The sequence below is a fragment of the Corticium candelabrum genome, chromosome 8 (genome assembly GCF_963422355.1).
Source record: "Corticium candelabrum chromosome 8, ooCorCand1.1, whole genome shotgun sequence".
NCBI lineage: Eukaryota > Metazoa > Porifera > Homoscleromorpha > Homosclerophorida > Plakinidae > Corticium > Corticium candelabrum.
Genome location: NC_085092.1, coordinates 7,711,466 through 7,737,674, shown reverse-complemented (window position 1 = coordinate 7,737,674; position 26,209 = coordinate 7,711,466). Strand labels below are relative to the sequence as shown.

General features: G+C 40.7%; 5 protein-coding genes across 7 annotated transcripts in view; 2 read left to right on the top strand and 3 right to left on the bottom strand.

The window, feature by feature from the left end:
* The first annotated feature begins 8,097 nt into the window (after positions 1 to 8,097).
* Positions 8,098 to 8,838, top strand: LOC134183019 (uncharacterized). Its single transcript, XM_062650463.1, has one exon. It carries the CDS (start codon positions 8,098 to 8,100, stop codon positions 8,836 to 8,838), a length of 741 nt encoding a protein of 246 aa, XP_062506447.1.
* Positions 8,731 to 10,644, top strand: LOC134183320 (uncharacterized). 3 transcript variants are annotated; one of them, XR_009970476.1, is made up of 9 exons: positions 8,731 to 8,909; positions 9,007 to 9,156; positions 9,385 to 9,525; positions 9,587 to 9,763; positions 9,828 to 9,877; positions 9,954 to 10,000; positions 10,073 to 10,173; positions 10,231 to 10,328; positions 10,385 to 10,403. XR_009970476.1 is itself a non-coding variant. In XM_062650815.1 (9 exons), the coding sequence occupies exons 1-9, from the start codon at positions 8,861 to 8,863 to the stop codon at positions 10,474 to 10,476; spliced, it is 864 nt and encodes a 287-aa protein (XP_062506799.1). In that variant the 5' UTR covers positions 8,731 to 8,860; the 3' UTR covers positions 10,477 to 10,644. The 3 variants fall into 3 exon arrangements, 2 of the variants coding, with proteins under 2 accessions (XP_062506799.1, XP_062506800.1); XM_062650815.1 differs by having other exon boundaries at positions 10,272 to 10,328; positions 10,385 to 10,644; XM_062650816.1 differs by lacking the exons at positions 8,731 to 8,909; positions 9,007 to 9,156 and adding an exon at positions 9,165 to 9,324 and having other exon boundaries at positions 10,272 to 10,328; positions 10,385 to 10,644.
* Positions 10,645 to 11,998: 1,354 nt separating this feature from the next.
* Positions 11,999 to 14,184, bottom strand: LOC134183018 (uncharacterized). Its single transcript, XM_062650462.1, has 2 exons — positions 12,762 to 14,184; positions 11,999 to 12,612 (listed from the first exon to the last, which is right to left on the bottom strand). The coding sequence occupies exons 1-2, from the start codon at positions 14,182 to 14,184 to the stop codon at positions 11,999 to 12,001; spliced, it is 2,037 nt and encodes a 678-aa protein (XP_062506446.1).
* A 135-nt stretch (positions 14,185 to 14,319) lies between these two features.
* Positions 14,320 to 17,313, bottom strand: LOC134183017 (uncharacterized). Its single transcript, XM_062650460.1, has one exon. It carries the CDS (start codon positions 17,311 to 17,313, stop codon positions 14,320 to 14,322), a length of 2,994 nt encoding a protein of 997 aa, XP_062506444.1.
* A 7,165-nt stretch (positions 17,314 to 24,478) lies between these two features.
* LOC134183016 (NIPA-like protein 2) overlaps positions 24,479 to 26,209 on the bottom strand; it is a 4,841-nt gene continuing 3,110 nt past the window's right edge. The window contains exons 9-13 of the mRNA XM_062650459.1: positions 25,611 to 25,746; positions 25,363 to 25,451; positions 25,241 to 25,304; positions 25,044 to 25,138; positions 24,479 to 24,787 (exon numbers count right to left, since the gene is read on the bottom strand). Of these exons, the coding sequence (XP_062506443.1) occupies positions 24,696 to 24,787; positions 25,044 to 25,138; positions 25,241 to 25,304; positions 25,363 to 25,451; positions 25,611 to 25,746 (476 nt within the window). The 3' untranslated portion in view covers positions 24,479 to 24,695. The remainder of the gene's footprint in view (positions 24,788 to 25,043; positions 25,139 to 25,240; positions 25,305 to 25,362; positions 25,452 to 25,610; positions 25,747 to 26,209) is intronic.

Here is a 26,209-nt window from a genome sequence, read left to right as displayed (position 1 = left end):
TATTGTAGATTGCTCCTACAATTAGAGCGTCGTGATCTACAAATGTCAATTGGTCTCTTTTCATCAATTTGTTGATATCAATTTCACCGGTACATCCTCAATTTGTCCCGTACTATGCATTATTGCATATGATGGTATACACAGACACAACGGCTTTATAATGTTTACAGATATAGAGGTTTCTCCCAGCATCTTGGCCTGGCCGTGGGTGGAATTTGCATGCTGTGGTTGAGGACAAGGAACAATGGGTATACTCTTGCTGTGATTAGCTCTCGAAATACGTTTCCTGCTAGAACTAAATCTTTTTCCAAGTAACATGCAGTGCTATTGTGCTTGAGAGAAAATGCTTTGAGTATGGGAATGGGCCCTTACCTCAGTGGCGTAGATACGGTGGGGTTAGTACCCCCAAAAGTTATGGGCGTAGTTGCTCATCTATTTTTTATAGTCTAGTAGAGTGATTTTATGTACATAATTATACAGTACCGAAATGATACGTTGTTATTTTATATATCTACACGTATATACACGTATACAGTTAATTTTAAATAAATTAATATTAATTTTGAACAAATTAATATTAAACACACCCCAAAATTTTTTGCTTTGACTACGCCGCTGCAAGTTACCTATGTATTTTGAATATTTTTAATTTATTATTTTATTAATCAATTTGCACATGGAAAATACATGCATCTTGCCACAGATATGAATGCCACTGCCATCTACTTGTGGCCACTCTAATTATTCTTAGTGTCTCAACGTTGACTCTGCTGGGCACTTGAGAAAGAATATACACCATGCAGTACTGCATCATTTTTCACAAACTGTTTGTCTTGTCGAGTGTCTCTAAAGAAAATGACTGTCATCAAGTTCACTACAATTCTAGTACAGACTCGATTGTCTTGTCTGTCGCGGTGCTCTGTACATGTTGGTCTGTCAACTTGCATCCGTGCCTCTATTTTTCTCGACTTGTACGTAGATGTTTTCTGCCAGATCTCGATCAAGCACGTGCACCGTCTATATAAAAGTGTTCGAGGTCCGTGACCATTTCGTCCGTTCCATTTTCAATTCCCAGCAACAATTGAATATTGAATTAGAAATTCAAAGTAGCTTAGAAGTTGCTTGCAATTTCAATATTCAATTCTATTAAAAATTAAAAATTGACTGATCGACAAACCATAACTATTTGCGGATTAAAATAAATATTAAAAACATACTTAAGTTTTAACCAATTTCCTTTTTCAATGCAATGGAATATTGAAGTTGCAAGCACGTTAGTTCAATTATTAATGTTAAATTTAATAATCAATTTAATTTAAAAATTGAATTTTAAATTTTGAATTTGCGTGGACAATTCGTCCATTCAATTTTTAATTTTTGAGAGAAATTGAAAATTGAATGTCAAATTAAAAATTGACTGGCGTTGCTTGCTCTTACAATATTCCATTACATTGAAAATAGAAATTGATTAAAGACCAATTGTTATTTCAATATTCATTTACTTTGCAAATAAATTCAATCTTTGCATCCGTCCAATTTTCGTAAATTATGAAAATTAAAATATAGCCTCTAATGCAATTTTCTTTCTCCGTACTAAATTTAAATAGAAAGTTACCCGCAGTTGCTAGCGCGAGCCATATCTCATAAACGGCATAATGACACCGCGCGGTCGGTCGCCGGTGACTTCAATATTCAATTCTATTGAAAGACGAAAGTTGTGTCAAGCTTGGCCACGCCCAGCCACGCCTCTGACAGGCATGCAATGTAATGCAATTAAGAGATGCACGAGAAAGCCTCGACAGCCACGCGACCGACCTCTCACAACAAGTCGGTAAGCAGTTGCACCTGGCTCTCGTCAACCGTCACGCCCAGGCATGAGACATTTCTTGCTGCGACAAGGGAAGTCTGTCGCATGGAGGCACGCTTACAGTCTATAGTCAACGAGATGAACGTCTAGCCTGCACTGGGAAGTTGACGCCTGGTCGATTTGGAAAGACTCCAAGCAACTATCGAGAGTCAACATTGCGTCGATCATTATAGACCACGCCTCTCAACACATGACGGGGAAGCCCCAGCAGCTAGAATCTCATGATAACAGCAGGTCGTGCACTCTCTCCACTCTCGATATCCATGGACGAAGTTGACGAAGATTTGATCGCAAGAGAGTCGAAGAGGAAGATGCTTTCCCCGACGGAATGTTGAGGACGGGCTTAGTTGCTGGATAGTTGCCTAGAGTCTTTCCAAATCGACTAGGCGTCAACTTCCCAGTGCAGGCTAGACGTTGATCTCGTTGACTATAGACCGTAAGCGTGCCTCCATGCAACGGGCTTCCCTTGTCACAGCAAGGAACGTCTCGTGCTTGGGCGTGACGGTTGACGGGAGCTAGGTGCAGTGCTTACCGATTTGTTGTGGAGGTCGGTCGGGTGGCTTTCTCGTCCACCTTTTAATTGCATTACATTGCATGCGTGCCACAGGCGTGGCTGGGCTTGGCTAAGCTAGACACAACTTTTCGTCTTTCAATAGAATTGAATATTGAAGTCACCGGCGACCGCCCGCGCGGTGTCATTATGCCGTTTATGAGATATCGCTCGCGCTAGCAACTACGGGTAACTTTCTATTTACATTTAGTACGGAGAAAGAAAATTGCATCAGAGGCTATATTTAATATTCATAATTTACGAAAATTGGACGGATGAAAAGATTGAATCTATTTGCAAACTAAATGAATATTGAAACGACAATTGGTCTTCAATCAATTTCTATTTTCAATATAATGGAATATTGTAAGAGCAAGCAACGCTAGACAATTTCTAATTTGTCATTCAATTTTCAATTTGCCTTAAAAATTAAAAATGTAATGGACAAATTGGCCACGCAAATTCAAAATTTAACATTTAATTTTTAAATTAAATTGAACATTGAATTTAGCATTAAAAATTGAACTAACGTGCTTGCAATTTCAATATTTCATTGCATTGAAAAGGGAAATTGGTTAAAAATAAAGTATGTTTTTATATTTATTTTAATCCGTAAATAATTATAGTTTGTCGATCAGTCAATTATTAATTTTTAATAGAATTGAATATTGAAATTGCAAGCAACTTCTAGGCTATTTTCAATTTCTAATTCAATAGTCAATTGTTGCTGAGAATTGAAAATGGAATGGACAAAATGGTCACGCACCGTTCGACCTCTTGATTGTTGTTAAACTGTCAGTCGGTTTCTAAACTGCACAAAACATTGTGAGCGAGAAAGACAACTAACGCCTACCGTGTTGTATAACAATCGTATGTTGGTGTATCAAATTTACACGTATTTGCCCCTTTTAGTGTCTGCGGTCCAACAGTTCAGACGCCATACCAACGCTTGTAGATAGACAGCACAATGATTCTCGATGCAGTCTTCACGTGATGGCAACTGTTTATTGTCTTTTTTCTGACGCAGTACCTGGTGAGCAAGACTCACTAGAGTCCGTCCCAGCTAACTTCAACGCTAGGAGAGCCGCAACAACGTGCTACTAACATCATCTCGACGGTACCGTTTTTGTCAGCTAGATATTGTGGTAATTTCCTGTATTGGATCAACAATCCGTATATGATTAGAGGTGATACATAACACATGGAAAAATTTCGCTATCTAGAGAGTAACTGTAAACGTAGCTGGTAATGTTATTGATATCAGTCTAAACGGGTCAAAGCTTTGGGAAACCTTCAGAGTAAGAACTACCCAATTCTAGACCATCAGTGTGTCGTGCAGTCAATGCTGTTGGTGGTTTCTACTTCCATGTAGTCTCTAGAAACGAAGTCATACTATCTATTGGCACGGTTGAAATCGGTGGAGATCCGATACGTCATACGGAGATATTCGCGCGTGAGCGGAGACACCACGCGCATACGGGCATTTTGAGGGCGTGTTATTCTGACGCGGAAGTTGCTAACCGAAATTCACAAGCTGCGGCGCCTTTACCTTACAATACCATCTGCAACTTCAGAGAGAGCCTTCTCAACTCTTAGGAGGCAACTGACCTACAAAGGATCCACTATGACGGAGAAGAGGCTAGATAACTGTTCACTCTTACATGTGCACAAAGAGTTACTGGATGACATGAACTTGGTAGACGTTGCGATCGATTTTGTTTCTTGTACCGACAAGCGAGTACGGTACTTTGGGGGCCCTGTTCATCTTTTATTCTGGATCCTTCGTGCAAACGGGATCCGAGCCGCGTGCTGATACCGACCGCTTCAACATTTTCATCGATAACAATGCAACGTCTCTACGCTTACTCTAGCTATTGTACGGCTGCGCTCTTTACGGCGACGCGGTGATCGCTTTTTGCATAATGCCTTTCACTACGCCAAATGCACCGAAACATGTCACATATCGCTTTGCAACTATTTTTTGCAGACTCTAAAAAATAAAAGAAGACAACAGAACAAGTTTGGAGTGGCTGCGTTGTTTCCTCGATTTACGACAAAAAGGATCCCGTTTGCAGAATAGTTTTTAGGGGTAACCAGAGCTTTATGACTTCGGTGCCACCTAACTACATGACCAAGACTGTCAGCAAATCATACTCACCTGCGAACAGGAAGAAACTCGACCAAAAAGGCCTCATTGTGTGAGACTAGCATAACAAAATTAGGTGTAAACATTAGAAATAATATAAGAAATAGAGAATTCCTATTAATATATATTTAAATAGGATTCTACTTTATCTTTATAAATACATGTTGTCAGATCAAAGATGATGACCCGGCTTAAAAATAAATTATTTTTACTATTCTTACATAATACACCCGGCTCTAACAGGGCATACCACAGTAGAGTAAAAAGTTCTTAAATATCGTTTCAAAAATAGCTTTTTGTATTACGGAGATCTATAAAAACGCCCCCCTCTCTCTCTCTCTCGCTTGCATGGGATTGCATGCAAACAATGATAGTCAAATATTTTGTGGTCTCTAGTGGCTTTTCTCCCGTCGAGGGCACGCACCTCCTCCCTAGACGCCCAAGACTTAGAGAAGATACTAGAGACCATGATGAGCGCCCTATTAGACAAATAGCATCTGTAGTATATAGCCACAGAATCGTGTGGTGAGCTCTATAGAGGAAAGTAGCGCCCTATTAGACAAATAGCTCCTACTGTATATAGCCACAGAATCGTGAGCCTCAGCTGTAAAGGAAGATTGCGCTCTGTTAGAGAAATATAATCTACAGTATATTATGTGCAGAATTGTCTGTACCATGAATCACCGATTCAATGCGAACGGAGGTCTAACCCCTAAACCCGTTGTTTTAACAACGAAAGTCCCTGCGACAGCAGGCCAAGAACATTGGATTCAAGGAATACTCTCGCCGACTTAATTAATAGAAACTTAATTAATAAAAATTAGACACCTAACTTTGGAGGTTTAACATGATTGCAAGACTCTAGGCTGTGTCTCCACTTGTTGCTCTTTAAACATGTTTAACGTTAAACATGTTTAAACTCTAAACATGTTTAGTAGACAGCGTCTCCACTTGTCCATTTATTCCGGGCTATTAAAAGAATTATCCGGGACTTTGCTGTACCGCGCGAATTTGTTTCCTGTGCATCAGACAGTCGGAGATCGTCTTCTTGTCGTCTGAAGAACAATCACAGACACAAGTCTCTGCCTTCGCCAAAATGGCTCTTTCCTGACACTCTGCATCAGTCTACGCACTCTCTGACATTGCCTAGTTCTGTCTTCTTCCAATAGTCTCCAAAGAAAGAGAAAGAACAGCGTGAAAGAACTAACATCCACCGTTTTGGAATGCGCGTTTATATCACGTGACTGTTAAACCTAAACCACTTTCGTTAAACTACCTCTGAAACATGTTTAGCAAAAGCTGTTTAGGTTTAGAGTTAAACATATTTAACGCTAGTGGAGACACGATTATTCTTAAACAAGATTAGACTTAAACAGGTTGTAAACACGTTTAAGCCCTAGTGGAGACGCGCCCCTAGTAGGTGTTAACAACACCACAGCACCGCCCTAATGAACTAAACTGAATTAGCAAAGTGTTATTAATTACCGCAAGGCGCCATTTACGTGGTCCCGAATATTAATCAATTTTCAATTTTTATTTGTAAACAAAAATGGTTCCTGACGATGTGTATTCAATATTTAATTCTTGAATTTTTATTTTATTTAAGAAATTAATTTAGCAGTTATTGCAGACCATTTTATTAAAATCTAATTTCAAAAACCAAAATTAAAGGAGAACTCCCACGATTTTCAAGTTGGGGTCAGATACAAGATTTTTTATCTTGACTGCACTCGAAAAACTTTGAGTTCCCTCCATGGCTTCTGTAACGTAGGAAAAGCACCGCAAAAAGAGGGAGTGTTAGCGTAGGCGTGGTTGATGACGCAGTTGGTGCATGACCTCCACGTGTCGTGCACAAGGCGTGCTATCTACTTGGCTTATTCGACGTGAAATGGTCCACTGCATTGCTTTTGGCTGTAGCCACAACAGCAGCGACATCGCCAGAGGTGTCAGCTTCTTCAGGCTTCCTCTCAAGAAGCCAGATTTGCTAGAATCATGGCTACCAAAGTTACGTCTGGTGGATCCGCCTAGCTCAAAAAACAGCCGCGTTTGTTCGGAGCACTTTGAGTCCTACAACGCATGCTGGAATGACACGTCTGATACCCTTGCCCAGCCTCTCGTGCACCCAGCAAGTAAATTACCTGTACACAGTTAGTCGCAGCAGCCTGCGTGAAAATTTTACATAGGCAAGCCTGTCCAAGTTCGTCTAGGTGCTACTCGCCGGGAAGTTAGTGCTCTCTGATGGGATCCCGTCGCCAATCGGTCATTAAGACTATAGCTGTTTGAAGAACGTCTTCATTGAGACACACAGCAAGGAAGTTCTCATGCTGCGTAATAATTACAGATCAGATTCTGAAGCTTCCACCCTATACCCTAGTTCGGCCACTTCCTGGCAGCACAAGCACTCGGCTACGTTAGGTATTACAGAACACCTGCTGCACCTGCACCAAGCAGTGTTCCCAACTCGATTTTCGTTCTCATCAGACAGATCTTCACCGGTGATCTGTCTGCCGTCATGGCAGTCAATGTATTCAACTGTGTTGATGTCACGCTGAGTAGGTCCGTACTCTGGCTCGAAACTGTGAGGTCGAACACCAGACAGAAAAGAACAACGCATATGCGTTCGAATCCGTCCGCAACTGCATCTAACCCGATGGCATGCGCGTGTGGCTATGACGTCATGTACCTCGCTTACCCGACACGCCTCTTTCTTCACGTTTCTCCTGCCGTGAAGATGTCGCGCACAAAACCTATGTCCCTTCGAATTGTCGGTTTATGGAAGGGACTTGTATCTGACCCCAACTTGAAAATCGTGGGAGTTCTCCTTTAAAAATTGAATGGACGTTTCATGCACCGAGTCAGTCAGTCACCATGCATGCAATGATTCTTTTAATCTAACGCCATGTCTTGTGTGCATGTAGTCGCAATGCAGAAACGAAATGCCCATGTGAAATAGAACACGCTGCTACTTGCGTATTTGTGAGTGAACAAGGTTTCACATTACCATTGAGTTTCACTTTACGGTAATGCTTATGCTAATTGCAATGTCAACTACGTGTGAACACGGCCTAAGTTTTCTACACGTGTAAGGGGGTTTCTCGAGAGGCAATTATACGAAGTTCCTATCTAGATGTGCCTAGGTATCGACAACCCAAACAATTGTAGAAATAGAATGAGTTGCAGCGAGTGTCTAACGCATACAAGATATATACTACATGTTGTAACTCTATCAAGGAATTTAAACTGCATGCGTTGTCTAGGTTTAGAAACGTGGGAGAGTAGGCACTTCGATTGGTTTTGTTGCGCTCAAAAACGCAGCCTTGATGCAATCACACAAGAACACGAGTAAAAATCTTCAAAACCCAGATTCTCTGCAGTAGATAAAGTATAATTATGTTATCCCCAGTCTTCCATACAGTAGCTGCATGCGGTGTGTCATTGATGCAGTCTCGTATTGCAAGCTCATATTACAGTCTTATATTAAAGTCTCATCGTAGAATCTCATCGCCTCATCTCGTGGTCTCATCGCCTCATCTCATGATCTCATCGCCTCGTCTCATTGTTTCATTGCCTCGTCTCATGGTCTCATTGCCTCATCTCATGGTGTTATCGTTTCGTCTCCTGGTCTTATCGCCTCATCTCATGGTCTCATCGCCTCATCTCATGGTCCCATCGCCTCGTCTTATTGTTTCATCGTCTCGTCTCATGGTCTCATTGCCTCATCTCATGGTGTTACCGCTTCGTCTCATGTTCTCATCGCCTCATCTCATGGTCCCATCGCCTCGTCTCATGGTCTCATTGCCTCATCTCATGGTCTCATCGCCTCATCTCATGGTTCCATCGCCTCGTCTTATTGTTTCATCGCCTCATCTCATGGTCCCATCGCCTCGTCTCATGATCTCATTGCCTCGTCGCATGGCCTCATCACCTCATCTCATGATCTCATCGCCTCATCTCATTGTTTTATCGCCTCGTCTCATGGTCTCATTGCCTCATTTCATGGTGTTATCGCTTCGTCTCATGGTCTTATCGCCTCATGTCATGGTCTCATCGCCTCGTCTCATAATCTCATCGCCTCATCTCATCGCCTTATTGCGAGGTCTCATTGCATGGTCTCATCGCATGGTCTCATCGCCTCATCTTATTGTCTCATCACATGATCTCATCGCCTCATCTTATTGTCTAATTTTGACACAAATGGCAAGCCATATATCTAAGCAACGCACTCTCAGTAACTACGGCATTTATTCTCTGTGTGACGATCTGATATTAGCTTGAGATTGTAATTCTGCAATCCGAAATGGCTTTTTGGTACATCAGCGTATTTTGTCTGACCGGCGCATTACTGGGTGAGATATTGTTTGTCTAGACACTCAAGCTTTTGCTAATCATGTAGAACCGCTCGAGGATGTATCTATACTATTACTCAACGTTGGCTCTTTGTAGCAATACCAGCTACAACTCATTCTAATGAGACTGGCTGCACCAGCAGTGCAATAAAGAAACTGCAAGCTTCTCTAGACGACCAAACTCGTTTACTGCGATGCCTTCTTGCGGGAGACAACAACAGCCCCGTTTGTGCAAGCGCTGTGACATGTAAGAGCCGTCACTAGTAGCCTCCTACCAGTCCATCTCGTGCTGTCGGTCAATCGTGCCCAGATCCGGTATAAACTGGTAAAACACTACCAATAAACATACGGGAGCTGGCTACGACAGCGCGCGGTCTGGTACGAGTCTAGTCAATGATATGGCTACAACAGCAAAGTAAAAAAATTTACACGATACAATAGCAGTTATTTATTTAAATCTTGTTTGTTGTAACAGATGGAACTAGAGCTCATCCAGCTAGAAGTTGTGCTGATCTATTGAGGCGAAGCAAGAAAACTCCGAGTGGTTATTATTGGGTAAAGCCAATTTCAACAGGAAATGACGTTTTTCATGTTTACTGTGACATGACCAATTACGGTAAATATTTGAGGTACAACTATCTAGCGTTTATCACAAATCAACATTACTTTACAATTAGGTGGTGGTTGGACTCTAGTTGTTGGTATTAATTCTCAAAATCGTCTACATCTTCAAGACGGTTCTGTGGGTACAAGATGCAGAGGAGGAGATGTTTGTGTGGTTCATCGTACAAATGGAGTGATACCTGCTAGGAAATTAGATGACAGTATTATAAGAGCTCTCGCTGATGATGAAGGTTTGGTTTGTTAATTAATTAAGATATAAAATAGTAGTATTTATCAGCTGTGTTTATTGTTTAGGAACGTTTAGAGTTGACGTTGGTCCTAACAAATTCACAACGTTTTTTCAAGTATAAAATAGTTTATATTGCAACATTGCAATTGTTAATCCAAATTTTTACGTAATTAATTGTTCGTACGTTACAGCTTCCACATGGTTCAGCAGGTTTTCAATCTAATTGCGGAGGAACGAGGTAACTAAGTTAACAAGCTTACAAGCATGTAGTTGGTGCTTTGTTTTACTAATACACCATTTGTTGTTGCAGCTGCGCACGAATAATTACATCTCACAGTTATCCTTACAAATGGGAGTCAAACTGCAAAGGAATAACAGTTGGATATAAAATAGCCAGCAGTTATCACAAAGGTAAGTCTTTGTAGTACTGTTAGAGATAATAACTGTATGCTACTGCAATGTATACAGTTAAACTGCCAAGAAGTGACTGTTACTTTGTTTGCTGCTAGTATTTGACACTCATGACAATAGAGAGTGCGGGTCTGCTTGGTCATCTTCTCGTCACAGTAAGCTTTTACAGTTTCAAATATTCTATTCACTTATTTGCAAATTTATTAATTAGCCGACAAGCGCGTCTTATACGGCTACACTGGTGGTGATGGAGGACACACTGGTATCTTCTCTAAACTGCAAGGCTTTATGTACGTCCGCTGAACAAACTAATTATAATTTAATGCCGTTCAAGAAAAAACTGGTTTTACCTGTTTGTTGTTGCTCTTTAGTCTATCTATACTATAATAGTTTCTTGTTTTATCTGTGCTGTACGTGTCTAGGATGTTTTGCAATCTAGGAGTGTCTAGACAACACTCGCTTGTCTTGTGATCTGATTGCTAGTCTACGTGTTTTTACATTATTTTAAGAGATTAAATTCCTACAGAATTTTGTCCTCTCAAATTACTGTGCTTTTATAAATAGTGTAAACGAGGTAATCTAACAATAAGTTTTGCAATATATATTGAAATATGACAATGATGGATGACTTAAAATTTATATGTACATATATGCAACCATCGTATGTCTCCAAGGCAGCCATAAAACCAGGTGCCGCAGCAGAAGCTGGTGAAATAGAAAAAGACGAAAAGCATGACAGGGTGGTTACTCAAGCAGGTGGTCATTTCTACCCGCTCATCGTAGAAACTTTAGGACACTGGTCTCCCTCAAGTCTAGAGACGCTGAAGACCATAGCCTCAAAAGCTTCATCAATGAACAGCATACCTTTCTCTCAGACATACTCAAATTTGATGGAACAGTTGTCCGTGAGACTGTGGCAGTATAATGCCAAGCTATTATACAGTAGACTGAACCTAGACTTTGATGACTTGTGGAATTTTCCTGTTACTGTAATGTAGTTATGTCTAGGGACTGGATGGGTAGGGTAGTTTGGGGTAGTTTGCATAGAATAAGAATATATTTAAATAGATACAAAAGAAAATATATATACATATATATCTAGAACTCGGTAATGTATATTGTAGAGATGCTGCATGCGTCTAGTCTTGAAGCTAAAGTGCCACACCAGTGTCCGCAAATAACACGAACAAAGGGTGTATCTATTAATTCTCTGAGAGAAACAGAATTGATGACTCGACCGCTTAGTGTCTAATAGTCTCGAAATTACTGCAATATAGATAGGTAGACCTGAACGGAATCTAATGACTCAACTCCTAACTACTAACACGAATTGTCTTAAATAGGTGATGTGCACGTGCATGCAAATCACATGTACTTGTCAAAACTGTCAATCTGTAGTGTGCACGTGCAAGCTAAATTTAGAACAACAGTTCTTGACTTCTGGCACATTAGCAGTTCTTGACTTGTGGCGCAAAAGTCATGACACTCCGGGCCGGCTTTTGGTAGTATGGTCGTGTTTCACGGGTAGTTCCAATGGATATAGGAGGTTGATAGGTCGAGAGATAATCTTGTGAGATGGAAGGCGTACTTTAGCAGAACGAACACCACTATCTCCTCCCACAATAGTCTCTTCAATTCTTCCCATCATCCAAGTACCACGCGGAGTGTCTTATTCTTTAATAAGAACTACCTCGCCTTCTTGAGGCACTGAGTCAATTGCAGACCTAACACCTTTGTGTCTTAATGGCAATGTTTCCCTTAAACTCAGTAAATACTCCTTATGCCAATGATCCCAAAAGATGTCGAGTCGCTTCTGGTCTTGTCTTCATTTTCTTTCCAACGCATAGGAAGTGTCCCTATTAGGCTGGTATTCCTCATCATTCACATCTTCAGTAGTAGGTCCAGGTACTCCGAGATGCGCGTGATGAGATAAGAAGTGAGCAGGAGTTAATGGAAATTCTGATTCAAAGTCTTCAAACACGTATGTCAGAGGTCTTGTGTTTATAATAGCTTCGATTTCTGTAAGAAGAGTTGCCAATTCGTCCCAATCAAGTAGTTTTCTCCCTATCGACTTTCTAAGTGCTCGTTTCACTAGTCCAACTAAACGTTCATAGAATCCACCTTGCCAAGGAGCAGCTTCCGTAATAAATTTCCAGGTGATATTTTCAGATGAGCAATAGTAAAGTACTTCATCACTGTCAATCATCTGTTGCCACTGACGATCCAAAACCTTTGCAGTTAGTTTAAACTGAGAGGCGTTGTCAGATATAATATGACGTGGTTTGCCTCTCCTGGCAACAAATCGTCGAAAGCAACAAAGAAATTGGCTTGCTGTTAGATTTCTAATCCATTCGAGATGGATTGCTCGAATTGCAAGACAAGTGAATAGACAGACCCAGAATTTCACACGATCCCGTCCTTCCTTTACCAAAATGGGTCCTAGATAATCCAATCCAATACTCTGAAAGGTTCAGACTTGGAAACTCGATCTCGCGGCAAGGAAGGCATCGGAGGCAAAGCGTATGGTGGACCCTCATATCGTCGACATATTGTACATCGTGACACTACCCTTTTTGTTTCTCTTTTACCTTGGGGAATCCAGTACTCTTGTCTGACTTGTGCTAATGTATGATAAACTCCACTGTGAAGCATCCGTTCATGAGCGTCCTTGATTACCAAATGTGTAAAATATTCCAAACGAGGAATTAGTTTAGGATATTTTGCGTTAAAGGAAAGATTTGCATTTGAATACCGTCCATGACATCTCAGCAGACCCCATTCGTCTATCTGGAGTCCAAGTTGTCGTTGTAAGTTGTTTCTTTTCCCCTTTCTCATATCATTCAACACATTGAGATGTTGTCTATTCTGAACTGCATATTCCCAGAGAATACGCGCCATACAAACGCTGTGAACTTGGTCGGTAGCGTAACTTGAATGTTCTCTGAACACTTGTTTGATCAGTACATATCTTGAAGACATAGTTTCTTGTGTCTCCTTTCTCAAAACGCTCCAAATTCTCTTTTGTATAAATCTTACACAGTAGCTTGTCACACGAATCAATTTCTGGAGAGAAGAAAAACGCTTCTCATCAATTCGGAAGGGTGAATTGTCACATTCATTCGATTCTAAGTCAGCTTTACACTTCTTTGTAAAGTTGGTAGCAACGTAAATTTTGTTGGACTTATTTGTCTCTGACTCAAGATAGTCCAACGTCTGAGTACTTACTTCTGGAACATTGTAGTTTGGCCACGAATTAACAGAAAGTGTCAGCCATTCTGGTCCGTGCCACCATAATCGAATTTTCTCCAACTCTGAAGCAGACATACCTCTTGTTGCAAAATCTGCTGGATTTTGATTTGATGGAACATAGCGGAAAACAGCATTACTTTGTCGTATCTCCTTGATTCTGTTGCCAACAAAGGTTGATAACGGCTTGGGTGTTTTCAAAAAGTGTAGGACGCACTGAGAATCAGTAAATACTATTAGTTTAGAGTTCTGAAGCTTCAGCTGATCTTTAACAAAGTTTCCAGCTCTGACTCCAATCACTGTTGATAGTAACTCAAGTCGTGGTAACGTAAGTTTCTTTCCTTTCTTTTGATGTTCTTCGTTTGCAACAGCTGATTGAATCGGAGTCAAACGCATTTTTGAAAACACAAGATTCACTTTGATACTCTCTCCATTCTTGACAAGGAGATAAACGGCTGCAGCATAAGATTTTATAGAGGCATTATTAAATACCACTACCTGACAATGAGAGTCTTTTCCAATCGTTCCAGATAATCTTGGAATTTTTAAGGTGGAAAGAGATTGAAATTTGTTGCAAATTTGACTCCACTCGTCACAATGACGAGGTGAAAGTTTCTCATCCCAGGACACATTGGCTTTCCATAGTTTCTGCATGAAAACCTTTCCATAGAAGGTCACAGGTGCAATTAGTCCTAAAGGATCGTAGATTCGTGCAATATCCTGGAGAATTTCTCGTTTGGTAGTGTGTTGGTCTGACGGTAGCATTCGAGATTCGAGAATAGTCAGTTCATCATTCAAGGTATTCCATGTTATTCCTAAAACCTTGACTATGCTTCCTTTTACTTTCAGATCATCAGGTATAAGTGACAAAAATTAGAGTGAATTAGATGTCCATTGTTGTCAGTTCATAGTGGCTTCTTTGAATATTTGTCTTGCTCTTTCAAACAGTTGATAAGCATTAGCAGGAGAATCTGCTCCAACTAAAATGTTGTCAACATATATGTTCTCAGCAATAGATTTGGCTATTAAACTTCCTTCCCTTTGAAGATGAAATTTCAGAGTTCCCTCTAACAGAAAGGGACTGCAAATCAACCCAAATGGTACTCTGCAGAACCGGTATGTTGCAAGGTTTCCTTCTATCTCGTCAGGTTTCATGACGTCTTTAAACCACAGAAACCTTGTAACGTCTCTTTCCTTTGGCTGTATTTCAATTTGAAGAAAAGCCTTTTCAATGTCAGCTAGAACAGGTATCTTGTGAGTTCGAAATCTTAGCAGAAGACCACATAGATTCGGTAGAAGAATGGGTCCTCTGTGTAAACACTCGTTGAGACTCTTGAGTTCCTTTCTTGGTTTTGAAGATCCATCATAAACAATTCGTAGTTTGGTTGTTTCCTTCGTTGGGGTTAAGACTGGATGATGCGGCAAATAGTGTTTTACAGAACTTGATTCGGTCTCGGTTACTCTTTCAATTATTCCTTGGTTCAATTGATCTTTTATAACTTGGTCATAGCGATTGAGAAGTGATCTATCATTTTGTAGTCGTTTGGACAATGATTTCATTCTTCCAAAGGCTAGAGAGATGTTATCAGGAAGGTAGCATTTGTGTCCTGATTTCCATGGCCACGTTATTTGATATCGTCCATTTTGAAACAAAATGGTTGTATTAAAGCGTTCAAGAGCAACATCATCATCATTTGTGTATGGAGTGTCTTTGATTCCAATAGCTTCAAGACTCCAAAAGTCTTCTAGACTGTTGTGTTGTATTGTCACTGTGTCGGGAACAGAGTGGAAGTTTAATTCAGAGATCGCCCGACTCATTTGAGTCATCACATAACAGGTATGGATACGTTTATTGTGGTCATCAGCTATCTCGGGATACTTGCCTGTGCGTAAATATCCAAATTTTGATGGAATCAAAAACATTCCCGAGGGTAGAACAATTTTGTGGCCATTGATGAATTGCCAGAAATAGTCAGCTCCTATCAATATGTCAATATTAGCAGTTTCAGAAGTTTCAGGAATTGAGTCAGCTAGACATTCGGGGGAAAGAGCCTTGAGAAATTGAATATCAGAAGACTGCAGTGGTCTCCGATGAATTGGTCTTGTAAGCTGTTTGAGCACGTTTGCTTCCAGCTTAACTGATGAACCATCTTTCAGAATGACATCAAATTTGACAACGTATGTGTCGAGTTCCTTTGAGTGATTTGCTGCAAAGGTTGATACAGAAAGTGATTCCTTTCGTTCCACGGGAAGATGTAATTTCTTCGCTAACCTTTTCGTCATAAAGGTACGGTGGCTTGCAGAATCCAAAAGAAGGCGTGACATAACAGATTGGTCATTTGCTACAACTAGAGACTGTACTGTTTGGAGCAAAACGTTTTCACCAATTGCTAAATTCTGAGTAGTATTCGAAGCACCACTGCAAGTGGAATCCCCGTCATCTTGAGTCTTTGGTAATTGTATATCAGTTGTTACGGCAACTGATTCGAATCGCTTCTTGCTGTTATTGGTCTTCCGAGGACATAAGGCTCGGTTGTGATGGCCCGATTGTTTACAGTAATAGCACTTACGTAGATGTCTGTTACAGTACTCCGTGAAGGTATGTCCTTTCTGAAGACAGATAAAACATCGTCCCAACTCACGGAGTCGTTGTTTCCTTGCCGGCAATGACTTGTATTCTGCACAATTTTCATTGTAATGTTTGTCATTGCAGAAAACGCAAGGTAATAATGTTGTGTGCTTCTCTGTGTCGACTGGTCGAATTGAAGCAGCAACCGAGAGTGCTTCTGAAGAAGATCGCCTCTCCATCACTCGAGATTGTTGATTACTCATTTTCTTTGTATTGCTCGTTCGTCGGTGGACATTCTCACGAATCTTTACATAGTGCTTCAAAGCTTCTCTTACAGATTTAACTGTCCAGATTTCACTTGGTTTTTTAGATTCCTCCAATTTTGTAACGGTATCCACGTGAAACTTTGACAGAATTTGTGGTATAAGCAGACGCCGATGATTGACATCTTCATGTGTCTCGAGTTGTTTCAAGATCCGCTCAATCGCATCATATGTATGTTGAACATCTGCAAATTCGTTTGAAGCAATCGGTATCTTCTGAAATGAAGCGTACAGACTCTCAACAATGACATCCTTTCTTCCGTATTTGTCTCGAAGTGTGCGAAGTGCTATGTCATAGTTCTCTTCCGTGACAGCTATTCCTGAAATAGCAGCTGCTGCTTGCCCTCTAAGGATTCCTTTCAAATAAGTAAACTTAGTGACAGATGGAAGCTCTTGCGTGTTAACCGATGACTGAAACATGTCCCAGAATTCCTGCCAATGGAGAACATCTCCATCAAATGTCGGTAGTTGGAGTTTCGGTAAAGTAACAGATTTTGGTCTCTCACGTCTGTGGTCATGGGTCATTGCTTCAATGGCTTCTCTGATCGCTTGAATTGCTTCAGCTTGCACAACATTTGGATCTTTCTCGCCTAGTCTAGGTGCCGGCTCCAGCTCCACCTTTGCTATATGTTGTTTCTTCAAGCTATCGAGTCGAGAAAGTTGGGTTTCAATCTTGGCTTCCATATCATGACAATCAAGTAAAACCGCAATGAAGCCAGTTTCGCCTTCAACCACAGAAGCGTATATCTGTTCTTCTGCAGTCCGGTCATCGCCCTGTAGATCCTTCATAATATTAGCCCAATCATTATTACATCTCTCCAATAATCTACATCCTTTCTGAATTCGACTCGAAAGGTCTACCAATTGCGAAATTCTTACGTCGATATCTTTTATATCCTCTTCGTCCTCAACGTTTCTCTCAAAGATCGTATTTGCTTCATCGAAATATCGCAGAAGTCTTGCCTTTGTCGGCCCGATCAGCTGTTGTAATGGTCCAGACATTTGCCAACCCTGTTCGCAGCGCCAATCTTTTGTCCGCAAATAACACGAACAAAGGGTGAATCTATTAATTCTCTGAGAGAAACAGAATTGATGACTCGACCGCTAAGTGTCTAATAGTCTCGAAATTACTGCAATATAGATAGGTAGACCTGAACGGAATCTAATGACTCAACTACTAACTACTAACACGAATTGTCTTAAATAGGTGATGTGCACTTGCATGCAAATCACATGTACTTGTCAAAACTGTCAATCTGTAGTGTGCACGTGCAAGCTAAATTTAGAACAACAGTTCTTGACTTCTGGCACATTAGCAGTTCTTGACTTGTGGCGCAAAAGTCATGACAAGCTGCAGCAGCGTGCGCATCTCTCGTAGGCACCGAAGCTGCCTCTCATTGGCAGTTTGGTCGCGGAGAAAGAGCGAAACGACTCACACTGGAGAACTTAGGTGTCGCTCCAGCCAGCTCCAGTCGACAACATCACGAGGCGAACGACACGGCTCTTGATACGGCGATTGACCAAGATGAAAGTAAATTTATCCGGGATATTAGCAGTATACGCCCTCTAATTGTATGCTTTGGCAGATCACGAGTTATCGCAGAGAAGCAGCAATGCTGCTGTAGCAGCCGTACTGAAGCTGCCAAACATTTCAATGGCACTTCTTAACAAGCATTTAAGACCGATGGCAAAGCTTCTTGGCGTGCAACGCTACTCGGGCAAGACAAAAACTGGCTCGTTGTAGAGTTGGCACACGAGCTAGTAGCCAGGAAGTGGGTCGCTGTCAATGGAGACAAAAGACTGCTCTCTAGCGATAACATAGTAGTTGCTAGGTACTTTTAGATATAATTAGACTAGCTACGTAGTTTGCAGTGCCAAAGTGTAAATTGTTGCGAAAGTATATCTAATAAAGACGATTGAATTCAATCAAAAAGTCTATATATAGCAAACTCGACAGAAACCAAAATGGCGCGAGGATTTCAATTAGAAATCAAAATGGCGGGGGCCTCTAATTAAAAGCGTCTCCCATAGTGAGTTTCGCAGGTTTATGTATGGGTTTTCTTAATTTTACAAAAACCCTCAAGGTGGGTTATGGTGGGTTATGGTAGGTTTCTTACGGTTTTACGTGGGTTTTTGTGGTTTTTTTGTAAAGTTTCTGTGGGTTAGAAAACCCACATGTGGGTATTTGTTTCACAAACCCACACATGGGTTTGCCTCGTTTCCCACAGAAATCCTCATGAAAACACACACAAAAACACATGTGGGTTTTCTGTCACATTCCCTGTGATGGATTGCAGCCCCGGATGCGCCGCGTCTGGTTCGGTACCGCCTTTCTGGACGGGAGTAATATGTAATCAAATTCTTCAGCGCGTGTCATACTAATGTTATTAGCTAGGAACTGAGCCTTCGATTGGGCTTTGGCGTTGTTCTAGTCTCTGTACTTGTCGACATTGCGATTTTAGACCGCTGTCAAACGTTGGTAAGAGATTGCAGCTACGCTAGGGAGCGTAGCGGTGAAATGGCAGATCAGAAATGGCACTTGCAGTGCATCATACGCCTTTGCACGCGTACACAGGTTTCCAGTTGAAGCTGCAATGCGTCATAAGCCTCTACTGCAATGCATTGGACTGCTGTCTGCAAGTTCCCTCGCTACAGTCGTTCCCTGTAATCTACAAAGTACACTTGTAACTGACACAAATTATAGACATGATTAGCGGTGACTGCAAGGGCGGTACTAAACCAGACGTAGTGCCTAGATAGTGGTGATGGCGGAGCATTCGGAGCTGCAATCAACACTGCGTCTGGTGTATGAAGCGGGGGATTGAGGGGCTCGCTCAGTGGAGGAATTGAAATTTTCTGTGCAGTAACTTTTGCAAATCTGTGTAGTTACGGTCTGGCAAATGGTTTTTCGTACTCATGATGACACGCTCGTGAACATCTTCATGCGCCACTGAACTGTGCCGGTATTTGTCTTGGCATGTGTCTGGTGACGTTTATGTGACCTTTTATCACATAACTCACCATATACGGTATGCATCCTTGCAACCTAGAGAGGCTATCATCCAAAGGTTGAGCACTTCAGTGCTTCTATCCAGAAGTTATGATTGTGATGCTAGCGTAGCAGCTAGCTGGGTCATGCATGCAGATAGCTGCTATACAGAGTAACATATTATATACCATAGAGTAGGAAACAGTTGAATGACCAAGATTAGACGCAAGACTTTATACATAATGTATACGGTTTAGTGTAGTTTACCGGTTACGGTACGGTTTAGAGGTCATGCTTAATTTTAGGCGTATACCACTCTTGTCTATAGCTAGTCAATCATGCATGAATCCTGTCTAGTCAACCATGATTGCGGAAGCTTTCATGTCTATTACGCGGACCACGCATAACCAATGTAGATGGATTGCAAATACATATAAGCAACACACTCGCAGCAGTTGCAGTATTTGTTCTGCGTGACTGTGTGATAATAAACAGTGTATACTGTCTCGTAATTCTGCAATCCGGAATGGCTCTTTGGAACATATGCGTCGCCTGTCTGGCAAGCACATTACTGGGTAAGACATTGTGTATATATACAATGCACCCTCAATCTCTTGCTAGCCCTAGACTTGTCAAGCATTGTGCATGCAATAATACAGTCTAGTAGCTTTGTACATGCGATCGAGCATGTGTATAGCTGTAATACGGTTACGTCATTGCAGTTACATCAGCTGTGGCTATGAGCCAATCTGATGAGACTAGCTGCACCAGCACTGCAATCAGCAAACTGCAAGCTTCTTTGGACGACCAAACTCGTTTACTGCGATGCCTTCTTGCAGGAGACAACGACAGTCCTGTTTGTGCAAGCGCAGTGACATGTAAGATTTCATCAATGTTTATGCGCATTCACTAAACAGAGGTGTGCATAGTCTGTTGCATGTATTAGCTAGAGTAACTTTACACGAAACAATGGCAGTTGTTTATAATCTGGTTTGTTGTAAACAGATGGAACTAAATCTTATCCAGCTAGAAGTTGTGCTGATCTGATGAGGCGAAGAAAGAAAATTCCGAGTGGTTATTACTGGGTGAAGCCAATTCCAACAGGAAGTGACGTATTTTATGTTTACTGTGACATGACCAATTACGGTAAAATTTGAGGTATAAGTCTATAAAGTTAATTATAAATAAACATTATTTTACAATAGGTGGTGGTTGGACTCTTGTCGTTGGTATTAATTCTCAAAGTCATCTACATCTTCAAGGCGGTTCTGTGGGTACAAGATGCAGAGGAGGAGATGTTTGTGTGGTTCATCGTACAAATGGAGTGATACCTGCCAGGAAATTAGATGACAGGATTATAAGAGCTCTCGCTGATGATGAAGGTTTGTTTTGTTTATTAATTAAGATATAAAATAATAGTATTTATCAGTTGTGCTTATTGTTTAGGAACGTTTAGAGTTGACGTTGGTCCTAACAAATACGCAACGTTTTTTCAAGTATAAAATAGTTTATATTGCAACATTGCAATTGTTAATCCAATTTTTTACGTAATTAATTGTTCGTACGTTACAGCTTCCACATGGTTCAGCAGGTTTTCAATCTAATTGCGGAGGAACGAGGTAACTAAGTTAACAAGCTTACAAGCATGTAGTTGGTGCTTTGTAATACTAACACACCATTTGTTGTTGCAGCTGCGCACGAATAATTACATCTCACAGTTATCCTTACAAATGGGAGTCAAACTGCAAAGGAATAACAGTTGGATATAAAATAGCTAGCAGTAATCACAAAGGTAAGGCTTTGTAGTACTGTTAGAGATAATAACTGTCTGCTACTGTAATGTATACAGTTAAACTGCCAAGAAGTGACTGTTACTTTGTTTGCTGCTAGTATTTGACACTCATGACAATAGCGAGTGCGGGTCTCAATGGTCATCTTCTCGTCACTGTAAGCTTTTACAGTTTTAAATATTCTAGTCACTTATTTGCAAATTTATTCATTAGCCGACAAGCGCGTCTTATACGGCTACACTGGTGGTGATGGAGGACACACTGGTATCTACTCTAAACTGCAAGGCTTTATGTACGTCCGCTGAACAAACTAATTATAATTTAATGCCGTTCAAGAAAAAACTGGTTTTACCTGTTTGTTGTTGCTCTTTAGTCTATCTATACTATAATAGTTTCTTGTTTTATCTGTGCTGTACGTGTCTAGGATGTTTTGCAATCTAGGAGTGTCTAGACAACACTCGCTTGTCTTGTGATCTGATTGCTAGTCTACGTGTTTTCACATTATTTTAAGAGATTAAATTCCTACAGAATTTTGTCCTCTCAAATTACTGTGCTTTTATAAATAGTGTAAACGAGGTAATCTGACAATAAGTTTTGCAATATATATTGAAATATGACAATGATGGATGACTTAAAATTTATATATACATATATGCAACCATCGTATGTCTCCAAGGCAGCCATAAAACCAGGTGCCGCAGCAGAAGCTGGTGAAATAGAAAAAGACGAAAAGCATGACAGGGTGGTTACTCAAGCAGGTGGTCATTTCTACCCGCTCATCGTAGAAACTTTAGGACACTGGTCTCCCTCAAGTCTAGAGACGCTGAAGACCATAGCCTCAAAAGCTTCATCAATGAACGGCATACCTTTCTCTCAGACATACTCAAATTTGATGGAACAGTTGTCCGTGAGACTGTGGCAGTATAATGCCAAGCTATTATACAGTAGACTGAACCTAGACTTTGATGACTTGTGGAATTTTCCTGTTACTGTAATGTAGTTATGTCTAGGGACTGGGTGGGTAGGGTAGTTTGGGGTAGTTTGCATAGAATAAGAGTATATTTAAATAGATATAAAAGAAAATATATATACATATATATCAAGAACTCGGTAATGTATATTGTAGAGATGCTGCATGCGTCTAGTCTTGAAGCTAAAGTCCCACACCAGTGAGGTTTCCAGTCTTTCGTTTTCTTTATTCTGAATAGCTCCTACAATTAGAGCGTCGTGATCAACGAATGTCAATGGTCTCTTTTTCAACTGCATCAAACAATTGTTGATATCGTACTATACATTATTGCATATGATGGTATACGCTGTACACAGACACAACGGCTTTATAATGTTTACAGATATGGAAGTTTCTCCCAGCATCTTGGCCTGGCCGTGGGTGGAATTTGCTTGCTGTGGTTGAGAACAAGGAACAATGGGTATACTCATAACTGTTGCTGTGATTAGCTCTCGAAATACGTTTCCTGCTAGAACCAAATTTATTTCCAAGTAACATGCAGTGCCTTTGTGCTTGAGAGAAAATACTTTGAGTATGGAAATTTACCTCAGTGGCGTATCTACGGGGGGGGGGGGGGAAGTTATTGGAAGTTCGGTACCCCCAAAAGTTATGGGAGTGTTTGCTCATCTATTTTTATTTTTTTATAGTCTAATAGAGTGATTTTATGTACATAATTATACAGTACCGAAATGATACGTTGGTAGTCTGTAAATCTATACGTATGTACATATATACAGCTAATTTTGAACAAATTAATATTAATAATAAACCCCTCCCAAAACTTTTGCTTTGGCTACGCCGCTTCTTACCTATGTTTGCTGAGTATATTCAATTCATTATTTTACCAATCAATTTGCACATGAAAAATACATGCATCTTGCCACAGATGTGAATGCCACTGCCATCTACTTGTGGCCACTCTCATTATTCTTAGTGTCCCAACGTTGACTCTGCTGGCACTTGACAAAGAATATACACCATGCAGTACTGCATCATCTTCCACACAAACTGTTTGTTCTGTCGAGTGTCTCTAGATATGCGTTGAGAAAATGACTTTCATCGAGTTCACCACAATTCTAGTACAGACTGTGTTGTGTGTCGCGGTGCTCTGTACATGTTGGTCTGTCAACTTGCATCCGCGTCTCTATTTTTCTCGACTTGTAGATGTTTTCCGCCGGATCTCGATCAAGCACACCATCTATAAGTGTTTGACATCTTGACTGTTGTTACAACAGTCAGTCTGTCTGTATACTGCATGCAATATTGTGTGCGAGAAAGATAACTAAGATTCACCACAATTCAAAACGCCTACCGTGTTGTATAACCGTCATATGTTGGTGTATCAAATTTACACGTATTTGCCCCGTCTAGTGTTTGCAGTTCTCCAACAATTCAGACGCAAAACCAAAGCTTCTAGGTTGTAGATAAACCGCACAATGATTCTCGAGCAGGCAGTCTTCACGTGATGGCCATTGTTCACTGTCTTTCTTCTGACGCAATTCATGGTGAGCAAGACTCACTAAAGTCCGTTCCAGCTAACTTCAACTCTAGGAGAGCCGCAGCAATGTGTTACTAACATCATTTTGACGGTGCCGTCCTTGTCAGCTAGCAAGTGTGGTAATTTCCTGTACTGCATCAACAGTCCGTGTATGATTGATTATAGGTAATACATAATACATTGAAACATTTCGTTATCTGGGGAGGTAACTGTAAACGTAGCTGGTAATGTTATTGAAGTCAGTCTAAACGGGTCAAAAGCTTTGGGAAACATTCAGAGCAAAACAACCCAATTCTACACCATCACTGTGTCATGAAGTCAATGCTGTTGGTGGTTTCTACTTCCATGTATTCTCTAGAAATGCAGTCATGCTATTAATTAATATTGGCACGGTTAAATTCGGTGGAGATCTGATACGCCGTAACGGAAATATTCGCGGGCGAGCGGAGACGTGTTCGAGGCGGGTTCGGTCGGTTGGAAATCGCGTCGTCGCGGGAGAAGTACGGAAAATGACAACAGGACCTTTATGGATTCGGCGTGCGCGAGCCAAATTCGGTGGTCAGACTCGCCGTCTAGGAGATCCTTTCCTACATACATACGAACACACACACACACACACACACACACACACACACACACACACACACACACACACACAAACAAACAAACAAAAACACACACACACACACACACGCACGCACACACACACACACACACACACACAGACACACACACAGACACACACACACACACACACACACACACACACACACACACACACACACACACACACATACACACACAAACAGCTCTTCTTTTTAAATACTAGATAGAATTGTACACCTTAATTAATATTTTGCACAAATTTTATTTTAGTGGTCTGACACTATAGCTACCATGTACAAAGCCAAAGCAAATGCAATTATTACTATCTGCTTCAACGGCTATACCTGTACATATGCATTGTATACTGTACACATCTAACTAAAATTGCAAATCACGGCATTCTAACTTTAGCTAATTATTATTAGCTAATTAGCTAAGCTAATTGACTAATTAAATTAATCTTATTGTATGTATAGTCGCCATTGGCATAGTTTAAGTTAAAAACTCGTTGAGATACAGATGCTGTGTGTCATCAGGCGGCTGAGGTGTCACTTCCGTAGGTTTTTCCATTAGTGCCAACAAAGCTGGTAAACCAAACATTACAATAGTTTACAAACGTATTGATTGACACGCATGCTCATAACACGAAAGATTATTTCTACACCCTCCACTCTATAGGCTCGATCTAGCCTGCGCGCGTTAGGAACCTCTAAAATTCAATTAATGTATTCAAAATACAATGTTAGATGTTTATACAAAATAATTTCAATAATTTCAATTTCTATTTAAAACACTATGCGATAACTTAATTAACTGTGTGTGACAGTAATCGATTAATACCTGAATGTTGAAGTTTGATGGACGAGACAAGTTCACGTCTCGCATGTCTGCCATCAATGCTAGTGCAATACACGCCACACAAACTCAATGCAAACCTGCACACATCAGAACTCATAGATATTTATGACTCATTGCTTTTTTAATTGCCACATCATCAAGCTAGGAATATGATCTGTTACAGTGTAGCTCCTGCTTACCCAAACATGTACACGAGTACTTGAATAAAACTAAACTGGTTGAGCTCTTGATACACACATATTCCTAGAATATCAACATGTCGAGTGATCAACACTCATGTCTTGTAACACACGTGACACACCTCCAACAGAAGATGCAATCGTAAAGACAACACAGTTGACGAACATTATCTCTGGCGATTGAAACAGATGAACAATTTTGTTAAACAATCTATAGAAAAGATAATGTTTAGTAGTAAAAACAGAGAGGGTCACAAACCATGCAGGCATGCAGCCTTGGTTTTGCTGCTTTTAGTTAGAGCAAACGATGAGAAGGTGCCAGACAACTATTTCAGTAAGATACAAGCAGGTTAGGTTGTAATGAGTTTACTTCATTTGGCATGTCAGAATTACGATGAGGACAAAAACGGCGAGGTAGGAGATTCCATTTGCCAGTTGATTGAACCCGACTAGAGTCAAGACGAGCAGAGACGAAACGATTTTGATAAATACTACAGCCAGTGAACCTGTGTCATATGATACGAATATTTAATGGCATATACAAACAAAGACAATGACACAAACAGCAATGAGATGAAGTTTCTGCTGGACAGACAAATAGGCAGACAGATTTGCTATTTTGATTTAACTAAACTGTAAAGTACAATATCACACACCAAAACAGTATAAGCAATTGTAATAATGGACAAACAGACAGACAGAAAGACAGACAGACAGACAGACAGACAGACAGACAGACAGACAGACAGACAGATGTATTGGACAGACAGACAGACAGACAAACTGACAGACAGACAGACAGACAGACAGACAGACAGACAGACAGACAGACAGTTGTAGGTAGAACCAAGCTCTATTGGCTTGGGTAGTATTTAGTTGCTTTGCTTAGATGGTGTATAATAGTTCAATGTTTGAATATATATTGACAGACAGACAGACAGACAGACAGGCAGGCAGGCAGACAGACGA

Bases quoted from the DNA above. Each gene is read 5' to 3' on its own strand.
- LOC134183017 (XM_062650460.1), bottom strand. From the start codon at position 17,313: ATGTCTGGACCATTACAACAGCTGATCGGGCCGACAAAGGCAAGACTT.
- LOC134183018 (XM_062650462.1), bottom strand. From the start codon at position 14,184: ATGCTACCGTCAGACCAACACACTACCAAACGAGAAATTCTCCAGGAT. The intron at 12,613-12,761 runs GTAAAAGAGAAA...TGGATTATCTAG, and splicing joins AGAGTACTGGATTCCCCAAG to GACCCATTTTGGTAAAGGAA.
- LOC134183320 (XM_062650815.1), top strand. From the start codon at position 8,861: ATGGCTTTTTGGTACATCAGCGTATTTTGTCTGACCGGCGCATTACTG. The intron at 10,001-10,072 runs GTAACTAAGTTA...TTGTTGTTGCAG, and splicing joins TCTAATTGCGGAGGAACGAG to CTGCGCACGAATAATTACAT. The intron at 10,174-10,271 runs GTAAGTCTTTGT...GTTTGCTGCTAG, and splicing joins AGCCAGCAGTTATCACAAAG to TATTTGACACTCATGACAAT.
- LOC134183019 (XM_062650463.1), top strand. From the start codon at position 8,098: ATGATCTCATCGCCTCGTCTCATTGTTTCATTGCCTCGTCTCATGGTC.